Source organism: Apium graveolens, chromosome 9 (genome assembly GCF_009905375.1).
Source record: "Apium graveolens cultivar Ventura chromosome 9, ASM990537v1, whole genome shotgun sequence".
In the NCBI taxonomy this organism is placed as follows: domain Eukaryota; kingdom Viridiplantae; phylum Streptophyta; class Magnoliopsida; order Apiales; family Apiaceae; genus Apium; species Apium graveolens.
The window spans coordinates 188,882,197-188,909,949 of record NC_133655.1 but is presented as its reverse complement, the minus strand read 5'-3'; the positions used below and the strand labels follow the sequence as shown (position 1 = coordinate 188,909,949).

General features: G+C 36.5%; 2 protein-coding genes and 1 long non-coding RNA gene across 4 annotated transcripts in view; 2 read left to right on the top strand and 1 right to left on the bottom strand.

Moving 5' to 3' along the window:
- Positions 1–1,186: 1,186 nt before the first annotated feature.
- Positions 1,187–27,753, bottom strand: part of LOC141687030 (uncharacterized) — a 76,366-nt gene continuing 49,799 nt past the window's right edge. The window contains exons 1-6 of one of the 2 annotated variants that reach the window (XM_074492166.1): positions 4,482–4,655; positions 4,232–4,347; positions 2,728–3,101; positions 2,149–2,244; positions 1,700–1,759; positions 1,187–1,611 (exon numbers count right to left, since the gene is read on the bottom strand). In XM_074492166.1, the coding sequence (XP_074348267.1) occupies positions 1,405–1,611; positions 1,700–1,759; positions 2,149–2,244; positions 2,728–3,101; positions 4,232–4,328 (834 nt within the window). In that variant the 5' untranslated portion in view covers positions 4,329–4,347; positions 4,482–4,655 and the 3' untranslated portion in view covers positions 1,187–1,404. Of the gene's footprint in view, positions 1,612–1,699; positions 1,760–2,148; positions 2,245–2,727; positions 3,102–4,231; positions 4,350–4,481; positions 4,656–27,753 lie in introns of those variants that run through there. The other variant, XM_074492167.1, reaches the window with a different exon arrangement.
- Positions 6,230–8,846, top strand: LOC141682477 (laccase-17-like). The gene is made up of 6 exons (XM_074487172.1): positions 6,230–6,417; positions 6,508–6,659; positions 6,742–6,986; positions 7,182–7,310; positions 7,428–8,396; positions 8,495–8,846. Exons 1-6 carry the CDS (start codon positions 6,268–6,270, stop codon positions 8,623–8,625), a joined length of 1,776 nt encoding a protein of 591 aa, XP_074343273.1. The 5' UTR covers positions 6,230–6,267; the 3' UTR covers positions 8,626–8,846.
- LOC141686747 (uncharacterized) lies at positions 9,236–9,936 on the top strand. Its single transcript, XR_012560791.1, has 2 exons — positions 9,236–9,591; positions 9,689–9,936. It is a non-coding gene; the product is annotated as an uncharacterized LOC141686747 (long non-coding RNA).

Here is a 27,753-nt window from a genome sequence, read left to right as displayed (position 1 = left end):
TTTTTGTTAATTTAGCACTAGTTCCAAATTAACAAACAATGCCATTTTAAATTTTTGCAAGATACTTTAGTAGTTTCACATGTTGATTTCTATATCTGATATTGATCGAAATATACTAATGGACTCTTATTAACATATAAATATTTCTCTACTGATCAATTAATAAGCGTACTTTAATTCCACCATTACTAAGATTATGTCTATATTCAATCATAGACAAAATATTAACAATGCTAAGAGCAACTCAAGAGGGGCTCCAAGAGTTGGGTCCAAATTTGGACCGAATCTCGGTCCAAATTCTCCAATTCCAATAGTTTGGTCTAAATTTCGGTCTAAATTTCGGTCTAAATTTGGTCCAAATCTCAAAATGTTTATTTAATTATTTTAAGGTCTTACAATAATAAATATAATATTTTTATATGATGTAAGATATTATCTTTATATTTTATTATTATTAATAATTACTTGTTTTATTTTAAAATTGTTAATAAATGAATAATAGAATTCTAATTAAACTTCAAATATATATGAAAAATAGTAAATACATTTAGTTATAATTTTTATAATAAAACCGTTAATAAAACATTACATTCAAAATCGAGGATTTGAAGATGAAGGTCAAGGATCTCAAAACAACCTAAATAGTTACGGGCAATATTTTGACTATCTTGGAGGAAGTCGATTTAATTTATCGGACTAAATTAATAATTTAATTCTCATAACATTTTCATTTATGTTGTGTTTCAAATTAAGTTTTATGTGTTGTAATCTTTATTTTAATGTTTGAATGTATTCATAATTTGAATTCAAGAAATGCAATGATATTTATTTAATTACGTTTAAATATTTTTTAATTTAAATTATTATTTAAATAAATAATAATAATATCCTAATATCGGTTAATTGCATTTATAAATACCCGAAATCAAAACTTTATGTAATAAACTAAAAGAAATACATTAAAAACTATTATTTTAATCTCGGTCCAAAATTTGGACCGAGATTTAGGTCACTGTTAGGTGAATTTGGACCGATAAATTTGGACCGATGAACAGTGCAGGTCCAAATTTGAACCGACACTATTCATCGGTCCAAATTTGGACCAAACTGTTGGAGTTGCTCTAACATGCTAGATAACCGCGTGAGAAGTAAATAAAATCAAAATGCAACAAACTGACCAAACATGTAAAGTAATTTGCTCTTTGATGAAGCATTATCAAACACTAGCAAAACTTTAACTAGCTAGGAACTTGTAGATGTCAATATCTTACACCCAAGATGCGTACAACTCTAAGCATCATCAGTTGAGCATATTACCGGGGCCAAAAAGGTGTGTAATTAAGGACAATGTATGAGGAAGCCAAATGCACAGCACAAAAGTTCGTCAGCTTCAAGGAAGTGCTTTCAAGGAAGAGCTTGGCTTGCTACCTCATTAACGAAGTTGTAATTGGTTTCATATGTCTCAAATTCGTAATCAGCATCAAGATCCTCCATTGTCTTTCCATATTTGAAGTGCTTTGTCCCCATTGTAGTGAAAGGCATTAAACCAAAAGCTCGGGCTGTTTTAATTTCTCTAGCCACCTTCCGCTGCGCTTTGGCACTAATTTTTGTCTGCTCAATAAAATGAAAAAAGAAAATGAAATTTACACACACCCATTACTGGTTTTTGTGTTTAACCCAACTTGAAGTTTAGAATTACCTGGCTCCTCTTGATGATAATCCCAGCATCTGTTAGGAAGTTAGCAAGGAATCTCACATTCTGTTTATATGTTATCATGACTAATTAGTAAGAAAGGCAATTCATGTGAGATGCTTAAAAGAAATTGAATACAAATATAAAATTTTGAGGAACATATATATTAAAACATATGTAAACCATGATATGAGAAATAATACTTAAAGGACAACATCATCATCTTTCTTTAATAGTATAGAAATTTCATCTTCAAGAGAAAAGCTAGTAGATCACCTAAGGTTTAGATAAGATGTGGAAAAGATGCAGCCGACCTCAAACCGCGGACAAATATTATTCTTCTATAGGATTAGTGTTGTCATGCTCACAACGATACCACGAAAAATAACAAAAACAAAACCTCAAAATCTGATATACAACTCGAGTGTGGTGAATATAAATGACCATGTGCTCACCCTGAAATCGGCTTTTCTTAAAACTTCCTCGGTTGTTGTTTCGAATTCTTCCTTTTTAGTAGGTTCCCATACCCCTGGTTTTCTAATATTCAGATCCTGCATTGAAAAACTCCAGGTAAAGATGTAAAGCTCACAATTATATGCCAAAGAAGAAACAGTACAATTTTGACAGCATACAAATGTCAGTGCTTTTAATTGTATAAAGAGAAACAGTATCGAAGTTGTATTTTCATAGACAATACACAACGGAAGGCCAGAAGCGACTAGCAATTTCAATGATTTTTTTGTCAGTTGCATGCGCGCACGCGCACACATACACACTTGTAAGCTATGCAGAGAAGCAACTGTTTTCGTTGAAAGAGTAAATCTAGCATCTCTACAAATCTATGGCTGTCTGCATGACTACATCTAGCACAACTCCATGTGTGAGCTCCGAAAGGTTGGGGAGGGATGATCAATAAAAAGATAAGACGAAAGGAAAAGATAAAAAAGGACTTCCCCTAGGAAAAAAACTGATATGATTTTGGGAAAAAATTTAAGAGTATATCTTGAAACTAATCATTTGTTTATGGTTTATACCTTGAGCTCATAGGTCTCCCCGATTCTATTCCAGTTCACATCCGGCCTGTACTCATACTCTATATCTTCTTCTATCTCAGGAGCATCATAGCAAGTGGCAGCTTCCTTTAACTTATCATCCATTCCATCAGACAAGGTGTTAAAACTCTCATCTAAACCATCAAAAATTTCAGATCTGTTATCCAAATTAAATCTGCCACCAAAACTGCCAAAATCAGAATTGTTGTGAGCCTTCTCAGCCCTATCAAGCCTTCTGAAGAAGGACTGCTGACTTGGACTGTCATTTGAGCCATTCCCAGTAAAACCACCAACTATTCTCTGCTCAAAGTCATCTCGAGACTCAAATACATTGTCACGTTCGTTGGGTTCAGCACCTGTAAAACATATACCAACAATACAGTTTCAAATTCGTTCCTCCTGGCCGTTTATATTCATATACAAACTTGTTCAAAACACCTAATGGAAACAAATTAATATAATAAAGTAAATCTTAAAAGTAACATGTAACACTAAGAGTCAGCAGTACACCACATAAACACGCGTTGTATTACAATGTCAATTGGTATGAAACCATAATGAGTCATAGTAGATCCTTGTTATTCCTTATCAACCTATGCATACGTAAAAGGATTCCCAGTTGCCCACACACTGCTCCTTCATTTATCTAAATATAATAGTATATTTTACAGAGGAGGTTACGGATACAACAAGTGATATTTCTAACAGTGATATTTAGTGTAAAGAAGCACGCATTTGTCCATATTTTTTAACTCTCCAATACTAATAATGAAAAAAAAAAGTTACTGCAACTCTATAACTCAGTCTAGTTTTCCACAAGATATACCATAATACAAGAATTCGCCAATCTTGAGTGACTGACTGACACAGGTACAAAACATAAAAAAAAATAGTGATAAAGGTGCTAATAATGCCACAATTGTTTCAAAACAGAACTGAGACACACCAAAGTTGTGGCATCAAATTTAATCTTCAAAACTTTTTTCAACTAGGAACCTGTTGGAACCCATATGTTCTTTGCCCTAAACATATTAGACATATCACAAACTATGCTAACATTCTATACTATCTTGCATATCTTTCTATCATATTTCCCTAATTTTTTCCTTCATTATACACGTGTCTAAATAAAAAAACTACCAAAATTCTACGTCTCTGACCTCTGGTAACTGGAGGCCTTTCCAATGATAGAATTTCAATCCACTTGGGGGGAATGCAAATGAATTTCCTAAACCGTTTTTGCATAAAAACCCACTACCCGTTCCAATTATAACCTAATTGAAATCCCATCATCTAAACACGTATTCCCACTACGCCCATTCTTAAAAATCTCACACTTATCTCTCCCCCGTGCGAACTAAATATCTCTACCAAATTGCGCAAAACCCTACAAGGCTACAACACACTATCTGAGTTAAGTACATACATAGGAACACAAACACACACAAACATATGTAGAAATGAGTTAGCTAATATGAAACTGAACCTGCGGAAAAAGGCCTAATCATGAAATGGGGGCAATATCGATGAGACAACCCAGCACTCAAATTCCTAAATGCACCTTGAATAAGATTCATCTTCATATTGCCTTTGAGAAAAACACTAAAAATACATACAAAACATTAATCAGTACATAATTTCACAAGATAAATGAAATTACAAGTACAAATAGGATTGTAAATGAACAATAACTATATAGATATAGAGATAGATACAAGGGAAAGAAGAGAAGAAACCTGATGTATGTATGTATGTATGGATGAAAGAGGGTTTATGGGGCTCGGACCTAATTTTGGAGTAACATCTTAAAGGGATCCGGTTTCTGCCCTCGGGTTCTTCCTGACCCGCACTTTTTATAAATATTTAACATATATATTTTTTTAAAATTTATTTGAATCCCAACTCAGACCCGTATTCGAGGTTTTCTATATTATGATTTCGAGACGAACTAGTACATATGAAAATTTGATCGAGTTTGGAGCCTCATAATATTCGACCTAGCTCTGCTAGTTTACATGTTGCAAATTGAAAACTGAAATGATCAATTTTGAACATTTTTTTTATAAAAATATTCTTGCCTGTAGACCGTAGTTACCTTTTGGCATTCTGAAATTTGATAATTAAGTTTTGGTAGTTAACATGATTTATTTAAGTAAAAATTCTAAATTTAGTTTAAACATAGTTTTAGAACAAAGGCTTTCTATTAAAATAATATTTTAACATAAGCACATTTATTTGATATACTTATTTTATGGTACAATTATTAGAACTAATTGTGGGTGTGAAGAGGATACCAACTTCATGTGGCACAACGTGACTTAACACCTTTATAAGCACTTTATTGAAGTTACTGGGATATCATGGGATGCTAAGTAAGTTGTCAAAAGTTGTCCTCTCATAAAGTGGTGTCAACTTCATTTGTGGTCCTAATAGTGAATAAATTATTATGATAATTTTATTTGTGGTCCCAATAATAAATAATTTATTATATTTCTAATTTATTTGTATAAAACATATTTTTTGTAATTTTAGAGAAGTCTGACATTTAAGAGTGCCGAATGATTATCAAAATTGATATGAAAGAGAGGACAATTAAAAATAATATTTTTTATTATGTGACAAAATTGACATCACTTCAAAGGTGTCAGCCATTGGAGATACTCTCAATAAACATCTGGAAAATTTCCCCCGGGATAGCAACTGTTTTATATACGTCATGGATTTTGTTATCTCTTTTTGGAGTTTTTAAGTGTTCAAATGTTGAAAATTGTAAATGTACCAAATTTTTATATGAATAATTCATTGGAAGGAGTTTACATGGGGGATGGTATCTATGATTTAATAATGTATGCTCCTGTCACATTTTGATGCAGCTTCCTTCCTGTATAATTATGCAGCTTCCTGTTACATGCACTGTACAAAATCTCTTATATAATCTATGCATAAACAAAAGGATTTGTACCCAAAAAAAAAAAAAGAGGCACATTCAGGTAGAAATAGAATACTCTTTAACAACAAATAAAGAAAGAAAATACACAGGGCGCCCAGCCCCCATGTTTGCTTTAAAACAAATTGCTTAAATTGCATTTCTTGTATTTGACAAGTGAAAATATCCTGATCACCAACCTCAGCTGTTTGTTTCTTCAGTTATCCGTTTTGAGGTCTGCGGTGTCCCTTCCAACGCGCACACACACAGGGCGTATCATTTAGTCAAAGCTTGATAATGTGCAAACATATGTATGTTAACATGCACTTTGAAGGCGACACCCGAGCTTCATAATTTAGTTCTTCTCAATATTACTTGCAATAAGTTGATTTGATAGAGCCCGTAATAGAAGACAATATTAAAAAAAAACACTTGATTGTCTTTGACATTACTTTAAAGTTGCTCTCCAACCGCAATTGCTCCAAGCAATGTGCTGTTTGAAGGCATTACTTTTTTCAATCCATGCACCATTCTCTCTATATATATTCATGCTCAAATGCCAATGTTCAATCAGGATTCATAAGAAGTTTAGCGAAATGGCAAGTTCTCCGCATATGTTTGTGTCCCTTCTTTCTTCTGCAACTTCTAAGAAACTTTGCTTGTTTTCCTTGTCATTATTGTGTCTCCTTCCTCACTTGGCAAGTTCAAGCAATGACGGCGCCATAACAAGGCATTACGAGTTTAATGTGAGTTCTCATTTTGTAACAAGACCCGTATTTATCATTTAATTTCTCTGGTTTTCGTCTTCTTTATGTATTAGCTTTGGTTCTAAACAGATTCAACTACAAAATGTGACAAGACTGTGCCACACCAAAAGCATTGTCACTGTAAATGGAGAATTTCCAGGTCCTCGAATTGTAGCTAGGGAGGGTGATCGTCTTATCATTAAAGTCACTAATCATGTTCCCAACAACATATCGATACACTGGTATTTGTCACTGGTACATATTTATGAAATTAGGATCAAATTAAAGAAAATTTGGTGAGATTGTGTAATTTTTTTGAAACAGGCATGGAATTAGACAAATTCGAAGTGGTTGGGCAGATGGACCGGCATACATAACACAGTGCCCCATACAAACAGGGCAGAGTTATGTGTACAATTACACCATTGTTGGGCAAAGGGGAACTCTCTTTTGGCATGCACATATATCATGGCTAAGATCAACTCTTTATGGTCCTATTATCATTCTCCCCAAGAAAAATGTGCCTTACCCGTTTTCCAAACCATACAAGGAAGTTCCGATTATCTTTGGTAACCTACTAACTAGCCACATTTACTAGCGTTTAGTGTCCGCATAACATTTGACATGAAGTTCTTCTGGTGCACAATGACAATCAAGCTACAACGTGCACCAGCTTGATTCCTTTGTCAAATGTGAATGCTTGTCAATGACTCAGAAGACTCATTGTGTCAGATAAATGTAAAATTTATTACTTTCTATTCCAGGTGAGTGGTTCAATGCTGACACTGAAGCTATTATCACCCAAGCTATGCAAACTGGGGGAGGTCCAAATGTTTCTGATGCCTACACATTTAATGGACTTCCAGGTCCTCTGTATAACTGCTCCGCAAAAGGTGACATAATTTTTTCAAATCAAAGCCATCTTTTGCTTTTGAACTTAACTGGATAATAACTCTGCACCATCTTCCAACTTTATTACTTGAGCTCATGTTAAGGACCTTCAATTGCAGACACAATCAAGTTAAGAGTCAAGCCAGGAAAAACATACCTCTTGAGGTTTATCAATGCTGCACTCAATGATGAACTCTTCTTCGGCATTGCAAATCATAGTCTCACAGTTGTTGAAGCTGATGCAATATATGTGAAACCATTTGAGACTGAGATAATTAAACTTACCCCAGGACAAACAACTAATGTTCTTCTTCAGACCAAACCGGACTTTCCAAAAGCTTCCTTCCTAATGATGGCTAGGCCATATGTAACAGGAGCTGGCACATTCGACAACTCCACTGTTGCTGGTATTCTTGAGTATGAATCAACACTTCTTCATTCAACCATTTCAATGAAAAAACTTCCACTCTTCAAACCAACATTACCCTCTCTGAATGACACATCTTTTGCCACTAAATTTTCAAAGAAACACCGAAGTTTAGCTAGTGCTCAGTATCCTGCTAATGTTCCACAAAAAGTTGACAAACATTTCTTCTTTACGGTGGGACTTGGCACAAGCCCTTGTGGGCTAAAGAACCAGACTTGCCAAGGACCAAATGGAACACGATTTGCAGCTTCCATTAATAATATATCATTCATACAACCAACAACTTCTCTTCTGCAGTCCCACTTTTTAGGTCAATCCAACGGTGTTTACAAACCGTTTTTCCCGATTAATCCCTTGCACTGGTTTAATTATACTGGAACCCCTCCAAACAATACACTGGTGAGCAACGGCACTAAACTTATGGTTTTGCCATTTAACACAAGTGTAGAACTGGTAATGCAAGATACAAGCATTTTAGGTGCTGAAAGCCATCCTCTTCATCTCCACGGATATAATTTCTTTGTTGTTGGACAAGGTTTCGGAAACTACAATCCTAATACAGACCCCCAAAACTTCAACCTTGTTGACCCTATAGAACGAAACACTATTGGGGTTCCCTCAGGTGGATGGGTTGCTATACGGTTTCAAGCGGATAACCCTGGTTAGTTGATCAAATGACTAGATTTATTTTATATACTATTTTCTCTTATTCTTATATTTAGTGATGACATTTAAAATTGATGTGATATTAATTATCAGGGGTATGGTTTATGCATTGCCATTTGGAGGTCCATACCAGTTGGGGTTTGAAGATGGCATGGCTTGTTTTAGATGGAAAGCTTCCCAATCAGAAGCTGCAACCACCTCCAGCAGATCTTCCAAAATGTTAATTTCAAGTCATATACGACAAGCGTTGACAAGTTCCATTACCGAGCTGCAATTTTTTTTTTCCACTAATTTTCTTTTTTGAGGGTTTTCTTTTTCTTCACCAGCCTCATCAGTACTGAGCATGATAACATTTAACATCTTCTGATATCCTCTGTAAAACATTCAATTTCGAGAAGCTAATGACAAAAACTTATTAATAAAGATGAATATTTTATGTGAATTACCTCTGCCTATAAAGTTGTTAACGATATCTGTGATTGTACAGTCTGTATAGAAGATAACTGAAACCAATCACTTCAACAATTTAAGTTAGATTTGAGTACTTCTGACATTAACACTAACAAGTGTAGTACTGAATAAGATGCCATTGGGCTTATGTTCAAAAACCTATATCATCTAGACATGATCTACCAACAATTAGAGATACATATATGAAGTTATTTAATTTCGTGCTTTGCAGGAATTCTATACTTATATCCATTTACACATAACGAACACAGATGTGTTTGGTACTTTGGTGTCCTAACAATTAGCTAAAGACAACTAACTCACCTAACATGCCTTTAAATAGATGTATGATCTTGATCAAAAAATCAAAATTAAAACCTTTCAACACACAGTCGTACAGTGGCGAGGACTGCTTACTTGATATTGATAGTGCTAGCGGTTGCAGCTACTATAGAAGCAAGTTTCATATGTAACGGACCCGAGAACCAGCAAGCATCAGCCAAGTGCAACACGTTTACGAGGACCAGTGAAGACAAAGAGCCTACCGCAGAGTGTTGCATGGCGTACAAAACGTATGTCGGATCGGCCAAAAGTGTAGCTGAAAGGAGACAACTTTGTGCCTGCGTTCAGAGAAATGATAGAACTCTTCCTGGGAACAATATTACAAAGGTTGATTCTCTCCAGCAAAAATGTGGACTTCCTTTTATATTCTCGGCTGCCCGTAATTTTGACTGCAATACGTAAGTTTTTCATTCCCCTTTTGGTATGGTACGTGTTTCTTCTCCATGACTTCAAGTATCCTAACAATGTGTCTGGCTTTCTTTTGCAAACATGCAGTGTGCAGTGAAGAATGAGGATTGCTTCTTTGCTCCATCTATTTTATGTGGCTAGTGTCCTTACATACCATCACAAATAAGGATTGTGCGTTCTTTAAAAAATAACAGTAAAGATTATGAAATATTTTCGACGAATAATAAGAACGTAACTCGCTCGGTTTATTTGTACCTTATGGAGTTCTTGAATATATACACCAACCAAGTAGTTATATCTTCACAAATAACATTCAAATCTTTGGTCTTGCTTTCTTTTGACATACTAGCATGTGTTTACATACAAAAATATTATTATATTACAACAAAAAATGTATTTAATTAAGTTTCCTTCTTATAATTTTTACGGGTGATCAGTATTAATAGATTTGGAATGTTTCTACGTTTATACAAGCAAGCATATATAATAGCCGGGGTAAGATACGAACCACTTTCTAGGATTGTACTGAATATTGAACATATCTTGTTAGAAAATGAAATGTATGAATTATAATCATTTAATATAAATGTATGAACCAATAGACAATGAAAGTATGAGTTCCTAATCATCCAATTCCGATGTATAAACCAAATAAAAAGCAACCAGAAGCGCCCATTCCTCATTCAATGTTTAGGTTGTTTGTGACGGCCTCGACCCCGGGTTCAGAGCTGACGTCACTAAAATATAATAAACCACAATTATAAACTACTAATTAACATTATTATAACAACACGACCCCAACCAAGATCCGATACAGGTTCAAATATTATTTAGGTTACAAAACTACAACTAACTTATTCCACAGCCTGGCACTCTAACTTATTACAGCAACTCATCAGATCATACAAACTACCTCAGAGGAGCCGAGGCCGGAGGAGGCTGACACTCTATTCTGCCATGGTCTGACTGGTCTTCTAGGCATCTGCAATATATAAATACAAAATAAGCTGCAAGGTTGAGCAATCAATTACTCAACAGTACCACTATATGAATAACAAGTAAAGCAGTTTATATAAAACAGTTATGGGAACAGATATCATGGCTTGTTTACGAAAATAAGTAAAATAGGTATAAACTGGATATCAACAACTAGAGTGCTCTATATAAAACGTATCATCAGTTGTGTGTTGTGTGAATACCAGAGTGTAATTTTAGCATGCTATTTTCATTTATAAATCCACTGTTCCATTACAGGAAACACAAAATCATCTGTTCCATTAGGGGAACCACTAAACCAAAATCAGATATATAATTGGACGAATCCTAGGGACAGCTGATCAGTCTATCCCACCACAAACCTGTTCCGGAACTCAGAGACTAGCTAGGTCTCTGTCACGCTGGACTAAGCGGTTTAAATAGGGCGCGCAACCAACTTAGCCTCTTACGCAAACCCGTTGGGCCGTTACGGGCCTCTTACGCAACCATCCAATATCTGATCCGTTTTATCCAGTTTCCAAAATCACTTATACCTATCTCTTTTAAAACAATTATAGCACAACACACTTCCCAAAAACATTTCTGATTTTAATCACAATTTAGAGATAGAAATTTTCAGAAGTTACTTTTCCACAACTTAAAACGTTATGTTCTAGTACGTAAATCAAATCACAATTATTCATATATGCTGAACCGTAGAAGATTGTTCAGGGGTAATTGCCTCGCGAAGCTTTACAACTAACATTGGCTTGACTTTAAACCGACTTTGACTATTGAGTCCTTCGACTTGAACCTACAGAATCGAAACATCCTAGGTTAGACGACTAGTTATGCTTGACATATCCTCGCTAGACACTTTACCCAACGATAACAATTCCCGACTCGTACTTATACGTATAATGTAGTACACGTAATAATAATACATGTAACAATCAGGGTTCGATTAGTATTTATTAAAATATATACGCTCGCCCCGTATTTAAAATAATTTTTCAAAAAAATTGGACAACGACTCCTCTATTTATAGGCCTACCCGTCGAAACATCATCGACGTCAAATTCCCAACAATTCACGATCCACAATTTATAATTCCATACAACTCGCAACACAATTACTTATTTAGTTTCAAAAATAATTTATACGAATCATTTTATTTGTTTTAAATATTTAGGACTCAGATAAAAATCATCACCGTCCACCGCCCGCTCGTAAAAATTCATCGCGGACGGCGGTAAAATTTATTGGTGCTCGAAAATATTCGGGTATCCGAATAAATTCTACTGATTATCCGAAAGTATTTCCCGCACGAATTAACAATAATATCACAATATATCAATCAATAATTCCTCCATAAAAGGAAATAAAAATTAATATTATAACAATTAAATCCACTGAATAACTCGGCCCAACAACGCCCAATTAAAAAACCCCGCATAAGCCCAACGGAGAAGCAACAGGGAAGCACACACGCGGCCACGCGCCCACACACACAAACACAGTCGACGCACACACACAATCACGAACACACACACAATCACAAACACACACACACACATACACACACACACACACACACATATATATATATATATGTACTAATTTGAACAGAGGTGAAGCAAGAAAGGGGTTGCCGGAAATAACCGGCCGGAACTCACCGAAAGAAAGCAAGAAACCGGGGGATTCGAAGTGAAACAGAAAGAGAAGAAGGAAGGAGAGGGAAGGGAAGAGAGATAGAGATGAGAGATTGATAGATTTTTGAGAGAAAGGCGAGAGATTTCAGAGAGAGTGAGACGGGGGTGAAAAATAGGGGTTTTTTTGTTCTTTTCTCTTTTTTTGTTTGATGTCCACGCTAGCACACAACACGTATCACTGCAGTTGCCTACATATACCACGTGTCCGGTCTCTTTGTTTTATAACCCGAATTTTGATACAAAAATGCAATTATCAATATAAAGTTGTGCGCGAAAATTAATCGAAAAAATTCTAAAATAGTCTCAAAAGATCACAAATAATCAAAAGTTATTAAAATAAAATTTTCATAATTCTTAAGCCGTTTTTAAAATGCAACTCGTACCCGTATTTAATGACTAAACGAACAACGCGTGGGTGAATTTAATCCCAAAAATTTTCAAAAATAAATTTAAAATTCTCACAATATTAAAAACTTAATAAAATATGAATTTTGTAATTTTTGAATAATTCTGGAATTAAATACTGATTTTATAAATAAATACAATTAGAAAATTATTTAAAGGTAAATAATTAATGAAATATTGATTTCTATATTTTATAAAAGCCCATAAATAATTATTGAAATTATAAAATTATAAAAACAATTTTAGAGATAATTGAAATATTTATGCAAATAAATTTGCAATAAATCTACTTTTAAAAGTGAAAATAAATCAATACCGCTCAATAATCAATTACACAAGCAAACCATGTACATCAATAAATCACACATAAATAATAACAAACAATTTACATCTGACAGAACTCATATACATATTATATTTATTTAATAATTCAATAATTACACATTTAAATAATACGAAAATACACGAGTCGTTATATCCTTCCCCCCTTAAAAAGATTTTGGCCTCAGAATCTTAACTAATTAAACAAGTGAGGATATTTGTCAAGCATATCCGAGTCTAATTCCCAGGTAGACTCTTCTACCCTAGGGTTTCTCCAAAGTACTTTAACTATAGGAATAGACTTATTTCTAAGTACACGCTCCTTACGGTCTAAAATTTGGATTGGTCGTTCCACATAGGACAAATCTAAATGAAGCTCGACGGGTTCATACTCAATTACTTGATTCGAATCAGGGATGTACGGCCTCAACATGGATATGTGGAATACATTATGAATATGCTGCAACTATGGCGGCAACACTATCTCGTAAGCGACCTTTCCTATTTACTTCAAAACTTCAAATGGCCCTATATACCTTGGGATGAGCTTACCCTTATGTCCAAATCGAACTAACCCTTTCCAAGGTGATACTTTCAATAATACCAATGACCCTAGCTCAAAGTTCATGTCCTTCCGATGTAAATCGGCATTCTTCCTCTGTCTATCTTGGGCGGCTTCCAACCTTTTCCGAATCAATGTTACTGCGTCTTAAGTCTGCTGAACTAACTCAGGTCCTAGTACTTTCTTCTCTCCTACTTCATCTCAATACAAAGGTGATCTGCGTTTACGTCCATATAGGGCTTCATAGGGTGGCATTCCGATGCTAGCATGATAACTGTTATTATAGAAAAACTCAATCAACAATAGCTGATCGTCCCAATTTCCTTTGAAATCCAAAGCACAAACCCTTAACATATCCTCTATTGTATGAATCGTTCTCTGACTTTGGCCATCTGTCTGAGGATGATAAGCGGTGCTTATGTTTAGCTTGGTTCCGAGACATTCTTGAAATTTAGTCCAAAATCTTGAATTGAATCTTGGGTCTCAGTCTGATACGATGGACACATAAACTCCATATTTGGTTACTATTTCATCCAAATACAACTTAACAAACTTTTCCAAAGAATATCTTTCATTGATAGGGAGGAAATGTGCGGACTTTTTCAATCTGTCAAAGATTACCCAGATAGCGTCATGGTTCAACTTTGTCCTTGGCAATCCTACTACGAAATCCATTGCAATCTCTTCTCATTTCCATTGTGGAATCTCCAAGGGTTGTAATAACCCACTTAGCCTTTGATTTTCTGCTTTTACCTTTTGGAACACCTGACATTTACTAACCCAATTTGCAATTTCCTTCTTCATTCCTGACCACCAGAAGTTCTTCTTCAAGTCTTGATACATCTTGGTACTTCCCGAGTGAATAGTAAACCTAGAATTATGAGCCTCTCGCAAAATCTCATCCTTCAATTTAGTCACATTGGGAATCCATATTCTTGAAGAAAACGTGAACATACCTTTGCTATCCTTTTGAGTACAAACTTCTCCGCCAGTCAAATTATCCAATTCTTGATTCATAACTTCCTCTTGACACTTTCTTATTCTTTCCATTAATTCTGGCTGAAAAGTGATTACATACAATTGCCCTTTATTACCTTCTGGCACTCGAACTTCAATTTCCAGCTTTTCCAATTCCCTTGCTAGTTCTTCAGAAACTTTGATATCATTCAATCTCTCCTTTCTGCTTAAAGCATCTGCGACCACATTGGCTTTGTCCGGATAATAGTTGATAGAACAATCGTAATCCTTGATCAGCTCCAGCCATCTTCGTTGTCTCATATTTAAGTCCTTCTGGGTGAGTATGTACTTTAGACTCTTATGGTCTGTGTAAATTTCACACTTTTTTTCGTACAAGTAGTGTCTCCATAACTTTAATGCGAATATTATTAATGCTAATTCTAAATCATATACTGGGTACTTCTGCTCATGGGGTTTTAACTGTCTGGACGTATAAACAATAACTTTATCATGTTGCATTAACACACAGCCTAGACCTTTTAAAGAAGCATCACTGTAGTTCACAAAGTTTCCTGTTTCATCTGGCAATGTTAGTACTGGGGTTGTCACTAATCTTTTTTTCAACTCCTGGAAACTTGCTTCGCATTTCTCAGTCCAAACAAACTTTTCATTCTTCCTGGTCAGCTTGGTCAATGGAGTTGCAATCTTATCACAGTCTTTCAAAAATCTTTGATAATAACCGGCTAGTCCAAGAAAACTTCTTACTTTTGTCGGGGTCTTTGGTTGCTCCTATCTGGATACAGCTTCAATCTTCACGGGGGTCTACTTTGATACCACACTTACCTACTATATGACCCGGACTTCATCCAGCCAAAATTTACATTTTGAAAACACAGCATACAACTATTTTTCCCTTAGCCTTTGCAGAGCAATCCTCAGATGTTCGGCATGGTCATCTTTAGTCTTCAAGTAGATGAGGATGTCATCAATAAATACAATAACAAACTTATCCAAGTACTCCTTATACACCTGGTTCATTAAATCCATAAAAGTTACTGGTGCATTGGTCAATCCAAATGACATCACCAAGAACTCGTAATGTCCATACCTGGTTCTAAATACGGTCTTCGGTATATCTTCAGGCTTGATTTTCAGCTGGTGATAACCCGATCTTAAGTCAATCTTTGAGAAACAACACGATCCTTTAAGCTGGTCAAACAAGTCATCAATCCTGGGTAGAGGATACTTATTCTTGATGGTTAACTTATTTAGTTCCCGATAATCAATACACAATCTCATGCTTCCATCTTTCTTCTTTACAAATAACACTGGTGCGCCCCATATAGATACACTTGGTCTAATTACTCCCTTATCCAAAAGTTCCTGAAGTTGCTTAGTTAGTTCTTTCATTTCCACTGGGGCCATACGATAGGAAGCCTTTGAAACTGATTCTGCTCCCGGAATTAGGTCAATAGAAAACTCAATCTCACGATCTGATGGCAATCCTGGAAACTCCTCTGGAAAAACATCCGGAAATTCTCTAACTATTGGAATCTCATCCAGATTAGGTGTCTCTTTCTCAGTGTCTACAATATAGGCTAAATAGGCTTCGCATCCTTGTCTCAACAGTTTTTTTGCTTTTAATATCGAGAGAAATTTCTTTTCTTTTTTCGTCCTTGATAACTTATTCTATCATCATTTTCTGTATACATCACAATTTTCTTTTTCTTGCAATCAATATTTGCCTTATGCTGGGATAATCAATCCATTCCTAGAATCACGTCAAACTCCCCTAACTCGAAAGGTATTAGGTCCGCTGAAAAGGAATGTCCGCTGATTTATAGTTGACACCTAGGACAAAATTGGCTTGCTGGAACTTTATCCTGATTGGCCACTTCTATGGTCAAGGGCTCAGCTAAGTCTTCCAACATTAAATCCATTTTATTCACACATTCTTTTGATATAAAGGACTTAGACGCTCCCAAATCAAACAAAACTTTAACAGGTACAGAATTAAGAGAAAGTGTACCTACAACTACATCTGAATCTTGAGCATTAGATCTCTTGGTCATCTTGAAAGTTTTGGCTCTTGTTATGCTGGTTGCCGGTCCTTGGGATGCACTACCTCTCACACTTCCCTGAGTAGCGACCTTACAGTTTCTGGCAATATGTCCAACTTTACCACACTTGAAGCAGGTAATTCCGGGATTCCCTGAACCACACTCTGACGCGTAATGGCCTTTTTTATCACATTTAAAACATTGGACGTCCTTTCTGCACTGGCCACTATGCTTCTTGCCACAAGACTTACATTCCACTACTAGTTTGGTTGACTGAGCTGGGGCAGAAGAACCTGAGGTGACACTTAATCTCACCTGAGGGAAACCTTGTCTTCTGAATCTCTTATTCCTATTTCGGCCAAATCACCTCGGAAACTTCTGAATGGATTCCTCTTGATCCACCTTGTCAGTAATGCTTTCGAACTTTCTTTTCTTATCACCCTTTTCTTTGACGGCCAGCTTCTGATCACTCTCAATCACTAGGGAGGCCTGAACTACGGAAGTATAAATCTTAAGTTGCAAAGCCACAACTCCATTACGAATCTTGGGTTTGAATCCTTGTTGAAACCTCCTTGGTTTCTGAATCTCAGTACTCACATATCCAGGGGCTAATCGGGCCAATTCCGTGAACTTGGTCTCATATTCCGACACACTCTTTTCACCTTACTTCAATTCCAAAAACTCAACTTCCAACTGATTTTATAGACAATCTGGAAAGTACTTCTCCAAGAACAACTTTGTAAATCTGGTCCAAGAAACAAGACATTCTCCTTCCAACGCACGCATGGATTCCCACCAAAAATTTGCTTCACCCTTGACAAAATACTAGCGTAATCCGTCTTAGAATCCTGACCGACCTGAATAAGGGTAAAAGCCTTCTCTATTTCTTTAATCCAAACTCTAGCGGCAACCGGGTCTACTTCACCTTTAAACTCTGGAGGTTTAACAGACTGGAAGGATTTGAAACTAACGGTTTGGTTTGGCTCTCTCAGTTGGGGTTGTTGTTGAAGCTGCAGCTGTTGTTATTGGATTTGTTGGTGTTGTTGTTGTATGAATTGTTGCTGCTGTTGCAGAAATTGCCCTTGCTGCTCCTGGAATTGTTCTTGTTGCTGAGCCATCTGATTAGACTGTTGGCGCAGTAAATCTAGCAATTCACCTATGGCTGGCCCCCCAACAGAGTCTCTACTAGAGGAATTGGACGGGATATTCTTCTTGGGCGGCATTCTCCTGAAACACAACAAAAAGTTTTAAATGAAAATTGTGCCCCCGGGTAGCAACATTTTTATGTATCAGGAGAACACTGCCACAATAAAATATTCTCTTCCTTATTTACTTGGGGTCTACCCATGATGCATAGCTAAATTTAACAAAACCAGCAAAAAATACAATAATAACAGTAGCAGTAATAACAACAGTGCAAAAATAAAAACCAATAACAACTTTTATATAAAAGAACTACAATATAACAATAGTACAAAGATCCAACCAACAACTACAGTGCAACACTAATAATAAAACTGAGTACACAACAAAATTGGCTGTCATAACAGCCTCCGCCTAATAGATGCTACAACAACATAATATACATATAAAACAACTACAGAACTCCTGAAAACCAACTCTGAGCTCTGCCTATCACTGCTGCCTCTCTACTCTAACCACTACCACTACCGCTGCTACCAATAGAGCCTAACTCGAATACCAACCAGTTAATCAGTTCTGGTACTGAATGGCCCTAAACTCGGAGCTAATAAAAGGGTCAATAGACTTAGCTCTCTCAACAGCCGTCTGAGTCAAAGTCCTCACTCGGGCCTGAATATCAGGTGAAGGGGCAGGGATGCCCTGAAAAGGTTCAACTGGTATCCTGTCAAGATGCGCGGCCAGCTCTGGGCTCTGCTCTCTAATAAAGGACCTGTTCACTGCCCGGTGAACATGGTAGGGAATCGGGGAAGACGCACCTGTAGGAGCAGATGAAGGGACTGAAGGTCTCGAGGAAGAAGAACTAGGACCACATTCTGATGGAAAGTCCTAACAGCAGATACTGACCTCTGTACCCAACGAGAACGGGCACTAGGTCCTGACATGTCTCTCTGTGCAAATAGAGGAACTGGTGGGAGAGGCAAATGAGTCTCCTCAGCTACAACATCTAAGGTCCTCTTGGAGTCTTAACTGTCTGAGTCTGTTCTATTCTCCCGAGATGGAGAACTGGAAATCAATATGGGCCACTGTCAACAGTATAGATATACATGAAAGACACAATAAGGTTAAGGCAGTTCCATCAGAACATCAATAGATGCCAGGGTAACGCCTTCGAAACCTAGACTGACTCTTAGGGTTGCTCCTCTAAATGAGTTTATGACTCACATCTTAGGACACACTTTCTATACCTTTTTGACTCAATCCTTAACCTAAATCAGGGACTTAAACTTGTGGCTCTGATACCAACTGTGACGGCCTCAACCCCGGGGTCAGGACATGACGTCACTAAAATATAACAAACCACAATTATAAACTACTAATTAACATTATTATAACAACACGACCCCAACCAAGATCCGATACTGGTTCAAGTATTACAAAACTACAACTAACTTATTCCACAACCTGACACTCTAACTTATTACACCAACTCACCATACATTATGGTCTGATATAAACTACCTCAGAGGAGCTGGGGTCGGAGGGGGCTGACACTCTATTCTGCCAAGGTCTGACTGGTCTTCTAGGCATCTGTAATATATAAATACAAAATAAGCTGCAAGGGTGAGCAATCAATTGCTCAACAGTACCATTATATGAATAACAAGTAAAGCATTTTATATAAAACCGTTATGGGAACATAAATCATGGCTTGTTTACGAAAACAAGTAAAACAGGGATAAACTGGATATCAACAACTAGCATGCTCCATAAAACATATCATCAGTTGTGTGATGTGTGAATACCAGAGTCCAATTTTAGCATGCTATTTTCATTTATAAATCCATTGTTCCATTACAGGAAACACAAAATCATTTATTCCATTACGGGAATCACTAAACTAAAATCAGATATATAATTAGACAAATCATAGGGACAGCTGATCAGTCTATCCCACCACAAACCTGTTCCGGAACTCAGAGAATTGCTAGGTTTCTGTCACGCTGGACTAAGCAGTTTAAATAGGGGGCGCAACCGACTTAGCCTCTTACGCAAACCCGTTGGGCCGTTACCGACCTCTTACGCAACCATCCAATATCTGATCCGTTTTATCCAGTTTCCAAAATCACTTATACCTATCTCTTTTAAAACAATTATAGCACAACACACTTCCCAAAAACCTTTCTCATTTTAATCACAATTTAGAGATAGGAATTTTTAGAAGTTACTTTTCCCCAAAACATAATTTAACAATTATTTTTAAATACGGGGGATATGTAACTTAAAACATTCTGTTCCACTACGTAAATCAAATCACAATTATTCATATATGTTAAACCGTAAAAGACTGTTCAGGGGTACTTGCCTCGCGAAACTTTATAACTAACACTGGCTTGACTTTAAACGGAATTTGACTATTGAGTCCTTCGACTTGAACCTACAGAATCGAAACATCCTAGGTTAGACAACCAGTTATGCTTGACATATCCTCGCTAGACACTTTACCCAATGATAACGATTCCTGACTCGTACTTATACATATAATGGAGTACACGTAATAATAATACACGTAACATTCAGGGTTCAATTAGTATTTATTAAAATATATATGCTCGCCCCGTATTTAAAATATTTTTTTAGAAAATTTGGACAGCGACTCCTCTATTTATAGGCATACCCGTCGAAACATCATCGACGTCAAATTCCCAATAATTCACGATCCACAATTTATAATTCCATACGACTCGCAACACAATTACTTATTTAGTTTCGAAAATAATTTATACGAATCTTTTTATTTGTTTTAAATATTTATGACTCAGATAAAAATCATCACCGTCCACCGCCCGCTCGTAAAAATTCATCGCGGATGGCGGTAAAATTTATTGGTGCCCGAAAATATTCGGGTATCAGAATAAATTCTACAGATTATCCGAAAATATTTCCCGCACGAATTAACAATAACATCACGAATATCAATCAATAATTCCTGCATAAAAGGATATAAAAAAATAAGATTATAACAATTAAATCCACTGCACAACTAGGCCAACAAGGCCCAACAGAAAAGCCCAGCACAAGACCAACGAAAAATCCAACAAAGAAGCAACAGGGAAGCACACACGCGGCCACACGCCGCCCACACACACAAACACAGTCGACGCACACTCACACAATCATGAACACACACACAATCATAAATACACACACACACACACATATATATATATATATGTACTAATTTGAACAGAGGTGGAGCAAAAAAGGGGTTGCCGGAAAAATCCGGCCGGAACTCACCAAAAGAAAATAAAAAACCAGGGGATTCGAAGTGAAACAAAAAGTGAAGAAGGAAAGAAAGGGAAGGGGAGAGAGATAGAGAGGAGAGATCGAGAGATTTTTGAGAGAGAAGCGAGAGATTTCAGAGAGAGTGAGACGGGGGTGAAGAACAGGGGGTGGGGGGTTTTGGTTGTTTTCTCTTTTTTTTATTTGTTTGCTGTCCACACTAGCACACAACACATATCATTGCAGTTGCCTACATCTGCCATGTGTCTGGTCTCTTTATTTTATAACCCAAATTTTGATACAAAAATGCAATTATTGGTATAAAGTTGTTCGCGAAAATCAATCGAAAAAATTCCAAAGTAGTCTCAAAAGATCACAAATAATCCAAAGTTATTAAAATAAAATTTTCATAATTCTCAAGCCGTTTTTGAAACGCAACTCGTACCCGTATTTAATGACTAAACGAACAACGCGGGGTGAATTTAATCCCAAAAATTTCTAAAATAATTTTAAAATTCTCAAAATATAAAACTTAATAAAATATGATTTTCGTAATTTTTGAAGAATTCTAGAATTAAATACTAATTTTACAAATAAATGCAATTAGAAAATCAATTAAAGGTAAATAATTAATGAAATATTGATTTTTAAATTTTATAAAATCCCAAAAATAATTATTGAAATTATAAAATCATAAAAATAATTTTAGAGACAATCCAAATATTTATGCAAATAAATTTGCAATAAATCCACTTTTAAAATGAAAATAAATCAATACCGATCAATAATCAATTACGCAAACAAACCCTGTACATCAATAAATCACACATAAATAATAACAAACAACACACATCTGACATAACTCATATACATATTTTATTTATTTAATAATTCAATAATTACATATTTAAATAATACGAAAATACACGAGTCATTTTGTTGTTGGGTCTGCAGATTTTGCTATTTATTCCGACATTTTGGGTTTCAATGATGCAGATTATCGATCATACATTTTTTTACATGTGATCCTTGAGTGATATCTCAAATGAACCTTTAATTTTTTGATAACACAATTTTCATTTGGTAGTTATATGTAAGCATCATATAAGTATTGATATAAGATTTGATGATACCTTAATAATTTGAATTTCTTATCACCAATTTACCAGTTGAAGGGGCAAAGCTCCGGATAGCCGTGCTACCTCTCGAGGCTGTATGATAAATTTAGTCGAACAAATGTAGCTTCTTATATGTATTTGTGAAAGAAATTAATATACTTTAATATCATACAACAATTTAAAACTGGGAGAACCAAGTTTAACACGTGAGAGGTAGTACCAATACAAATGAAAGTGTGTACATGTTCTAAACAACATGCCACGACTAGCAATGAATTCCAATTTTTACTCCAATTTTATCTGTTCATGCCTTTAATCATTAAGAGCCTATCATACATTCTAAGTATAAGCAATATATTAACCTCAAAAACCATCAAACCATGACAACAATCTAGTCCTTAAGCATACTCTAAGACTTAGTGAAATTACAAGTGTTTCTAGCATGCATGTCAAACTAACAAGATTCAACATCACTTTAACGCTATCACTACACTCGCATCAATATCACATATCAATTGGTAAAGCGACATAAAGGGATCATGGTATATGCATGAGCTATATGATCATGAGCTATATGACATGATAAATAAAGCTATAAAAAAATTATATGGCAAAAATATGCATTATATGAACTAAACTATCATGAATATGCAACTACATGACACACACACACACAAATATGATCCTTAACTACCGCCCCCAAACTTAAAATATTCACTGTCCCCAGTGAAGGTAATAGAAAGGAACACAGGGTATACCTACTTAGAGAAATCATCATCATCATCATCACCCTCATAGGGTGGAGTGTCAGGAGGCGGATAAGCAGAGTCCTCACCAAAAACGGGCCACTGGATGTCAGCTCCAAGGCCTCTGAAAGCAGTCCCAAGTGCTAGGGTGAACTCCTGCGCAAACCTACTATGCGACTCATACATCGCATCCATCCTCCTAGAAAGCCTCCTGTACTAGACATCAGCCATCCCTGAACAATCACCTCCCTGGGCTCTAGAAGAACCTGCCTCGCCATGAGCCTGACTGGGCCTAGCCATCCTAGCACCAGCTGCTGGACGTCCTCCTGGAAGACGATATCCCAACCCATGCTCCTCGGGCTCTCCACCCGTCCACTCCTGCATCGCATTCAGCGTCGATGAATCAATAGGAGCGGCCGACATCTGCAGCTGCTCATAAGAAGGCCAGCGGACTCCAACTGCCTTGCATGGCTTCGTGATAATAGAGGCATGCGGGATGTTAAATGCGACCTCCCCCTCAAAAACTTCAAAATCCCTTGGTAGATGAACTCACCAAGGTCCACATAATACTCCTCATTCAGAATCCCTCACAACAACCTGGCTCTCTCAGCTGTAATCTCATGTGCATGTGAAGAAGGCAAAATATTAGCACAAATAAATCCCCTCTCCTTCAGAATCGGCTTAGTCAGAAGCCTAGCATACTCCTCCTCAGCAGCCATATCCACCAATCGGGGCCTCGCAGCAGTACCCCTTGAAGAATCAGCAGTTGGAATGGTGCTGCTGCTATCGACACTTCGAGATCTCTTTGGGGCCATTGAAATTGAGAATAAGAGTTGTAGAGTTGTGTTTTATGTGTAGGAAAGGGTTTGTAAGTTGAAAGTATATGGGAGTGTATATGGAGAGGTTGTGTGTATATATAGGGTTAGATTAGGGTTATAATTAGATTATGAGTGGGGTTTGTGGTTGATTTGGAGAAGGAAATCGTGGGTAATGGGGTTGTAGTGCTGTGGAATTGTTTTTGTGTTTTTTTGGTTTTTTTAAGCTGAAACAAATTTTCAAAAATTTGGGCCGCAGGCGGTCACCTGGAACCAGCAGGTGGGCGCCTGCCAGCAAGAGGCCGTCTGGAACCTGCAGGCGGGCGCCTGGAAGGTTCCTGGAAAAAAAAAATCAACCAGTTTTTTCTGATTTTTTGGGTTTTTGGATAGATTACTAAATTTTAAGGGTTCCTATGCTCTCATATCTTGGTTTCCCTCCCAAGAAGCGCTTCTTTTACGTCATTAGCTTGACGTAAAGTAGTTCGATCAAGCTGACAATAAAAGGGCACTAACCACTTCCCGGTTTGCCGTATCCCCTTAATAGTGCTTCAATCTCTGACCATTTACTTTGAATGCTTGACCCGGATCGTTCTCAAAAATCTCCACCGCTCCATGTGGAAACACAGTTTTGACGATAAATGGTCCAGACCACCTTGATTTCAACTTTCCAGCAAAAAGTCGGAGACAAGAGTTGAATAGAAGAACTTGTTGCCCCGACACAAATAACTTAGGAGATAACTTCCTGTCATGCCACCTTTTTACTTTTTCCTTGTACATTTTGCTGTTCTCGTACGCTTGAAGTCGAAATTCATCAAGTTCATTTAACTGAAGCATTCGCTTCTTCCCAGCTACATCTAGATCAAGGTTTAACTTCTTCAATGCCCAATCAGCCTTATGCTCAAGCTCTGCAGGTAAATGACATCCCTTACCATAGACAAGTTGAAACAGGGACATCCCAAGTGGAGTCTTGTATGCTGTTCTATAAGCCCAAACAGCTTCATCGAGCTTCAAAGACCAATCTTTCCTTGACGGATAAACAACTTTCTCTAGAATGCGCTTGATCTCTCTATTAGACACTTCAGCTTGACCATTAGTTTTTGGAAGATAGGAAATAACAATACAATGATTCACATTGTAGGCTGCATCATAGAAGTAAACTTACGATTGTAGAAATGCGACCCCTCATCACTTATGATAACTCGTGATGTTCCAAACCTTGTGAAGACCTGCTTATGAAGAAAACTCAACACTACCTTTGCATCATTCATCGGTAGAGCCTTGACTTCTACCCATTTCGAGATATAATCGACTGCCAGTAAGATGTACTGATTATTGCAGGATGAGATAAATGGTCCCATCAAATCGATTCCCAAAACATCGAAGACCTCAACTTTAAGTATCACATTTAAAGGCATCTCATCCTTTCTAGTAAGATTCCCAACTCTTTGGCAATGATTACACCTTAAAATGAACTGATGTGCATCCTTAAACAACATAGGCCAGAAAAAACCTGCTTGAAGAATACGAGCTGCTGTCTTTTCACCACCATAATGTCCACCATAAACTGTGGAATGACAGTCTCGTAATATCCCCTCCGTCTCACAGAATGGGATACATCTCCTGATGATCTGGTCAGCTCCTTGTCTAAACAAATATGGTTCATCCCACATGTACCACTTCACATCATGCAGAAACTTCTTCTTTTGAGCCGCATTCATATTATGAAGCATTATATTGCTGACAAGATAGTTCACAATGTCTGCGAACCATAGCTCTTCCTCTTGAACTGCGAACAACTGCTCATCCGAAAAAGATTCGTTGATCAATGTCTTATCATGTGAAGTAGAATCGAGATTCTCCAATCTAGAGAGATGGTCAGCTACTTGATTTTCAGTACATTTTCGATCCTTGATCTCTAACTCAAATTCTTGTAGCAAGAGCACCCAACGAATAAGTCTAGGCTTCGAATCCTTCTTTGAGACCAGATAGCGAATGGCAGCGTGATCAGTGAATACTGTCACCTTTGTCCCAAGTAGATAAGATCGAAATTTTTTGAAACCAAAAACTATAGCTAAGAGCTCCTTCTCAGTAGTGGTGTAGTTCATTTGAGCTTCATTAAGCGTCTTACTAGCATAGTAGACCACATGGAAGATATTATTCTTGTACTGCCCAAGAACTTCTCCAACTGCATAACCACTTGCATCGCACATCATCTCAAAAAGTTCTATCCAATCAGGTACCGTAATAACTGGTGCAGTTATTAAACTCTTCTTGAGAGTCTCAAATGCTGCCAAGAATTCATCATCAAATTTGAAAGGCACATCTTTCTCGAGCAAGTTGCACAACAGCTTAGATGACTTAAGGAAGTTCTTGATGAAACGCCGATAATGTAACACCCCCAAATCCGGGGTCGGGGATCCGGGTTGTCACGAGTTCCATTTCCCTAAATAACACTCAATCTTAATAAACAATCAACTACTCTGTACTGTGACCCCACAATAAACACACACACCACAAGTTATAGTCTCAGAGATGAATATCCAAAAATAACACGAGTCATTTTATTCCACAATTATATGCCATTACACCTTAAAAGGGTTTCTGAATAAATTTACATTTCTTTGCCATTATTACAATTCATAAGGATACAAAAGTCTGGTACATCAAAAATTGAAAGCCTAACCTATTGGTAGTTCCTACCTCAGCTACAACGACATCAACGCCTATAGGAAACTGCGGAACGTTTCCTATCCGCTCGCGAATTGGGAGCTTGGTCCTGTTCATCATGTCTATCTATTGTTGTGTGATGAAATAAGAAAGCAAGGGTGAGCAACAAGCCCACCGAAATAATATGTATAATAATTAACAATATATGAGCATTCTCATAGTACTCATTAAAGTCTTGGTCAAAAAGAAATGAACCAAGTTTGATATCTTAACGCGATGAAGTCGTAAAATATTCAGTATATATACTTATATACTTTTCAAAATCTTTGAAATCCTCTGCCATATATAATATACACAGAGTTCCAGTTTATAACTATATAAAAATATCGTTGCAAGGTGATCTTATATATCTAACCTTGTCTCAACATTTTTCTGAAAATCTTTATCATGCATAAGATAATCATTAACCAGATATAAGTTAAAAAGATGAAGTTACAAGATACCCCAATATACTTATATCTTTTCTAAATACTACTTGAACTACCACCGTTCAAGTTATAACCAGTTTCAAAAGTTCATCACATAAATGAGACTACAAGATAAGACTTGCATAGATTCGATCTTTGAAATATTATTGAATGAAATAAAGTTACAAGATACTTCATTAAGTCCCGATATATATATATATATATATCCATATATATCTCTCATACATTTCCTGAAAACCTCTGTCATGTAAAGTATGAACAGAGTTGCAATATCCAATGAATTTTGGAAAGAAAAGAATTTTGGCATAAACCTGATATCTTGCTGATCAGGCAAAGATACCAATAAGTAACCTTTTCTACTAGTAGATGGATGAATCCCCCACCGGTCATCACCCTGGCCTCATTAGGACATTGTGCTGGACCGCCACCCGGCCTCTTACGCATTGATGGGCTGCCACCCAGCCACTTACACTTTGATAGACCGTACCCCGACCTGTCGCTTATGCCGACTCAATTAGATGGACTTACTTCCCGAACGTTGGGTAAGTAATCAATTCATTTATCAAAACAGCAACCTTGTTGTGAATATAAAATACACCACAGAGCCGGATCCCTCGGGTTTTGAGCGAGTATTTAAATCCCCTTCGAAAGGAGGATCTTAAATATAAAAAAAAAATGAGTTTTGGGATCCGCCCTAACTTTTAAAAATCATTTTAAAGACTCGAAAATATTTTTAAGAATGTTTGGAGTAATGCTGATTTAATAAAATAAACCAGTCCCAATATATTAGAAAATATCCGAATATTATTATTTAAATAATGTTCCCATAAAGAATAATCTTATAAAAATAATTTAAGTAGAAGTTTTAAAAACTCATACTTGAAATGAATAACGAATAACCAAA

Excerpts from the sequence above, each read along its gene's own strand:
- LOC141682477 (XM_074487172.1), top strand. The coding sequence starts at position 6,268 with ATGGCAAGTTCTCCGCATATGTTTGTGTCCCTTCTTTCTTCTGCAACT. Across the intron at positions 6,987-7,181 it reads GGAAGTTCCGATTATCTTTG|GTGAGTGGTTCAATGCTGAC; the intron begins GTAACCTACTAA and ends TTTCTATTCCAG. Across the intron at positions 8,397-8,494 it reads GTTTCAAGCGGATAACCCTG|GGGTATGGTTTATGCATTGC; the intron begins GTTAGTTGATCA and ends ATTAATTATCAG.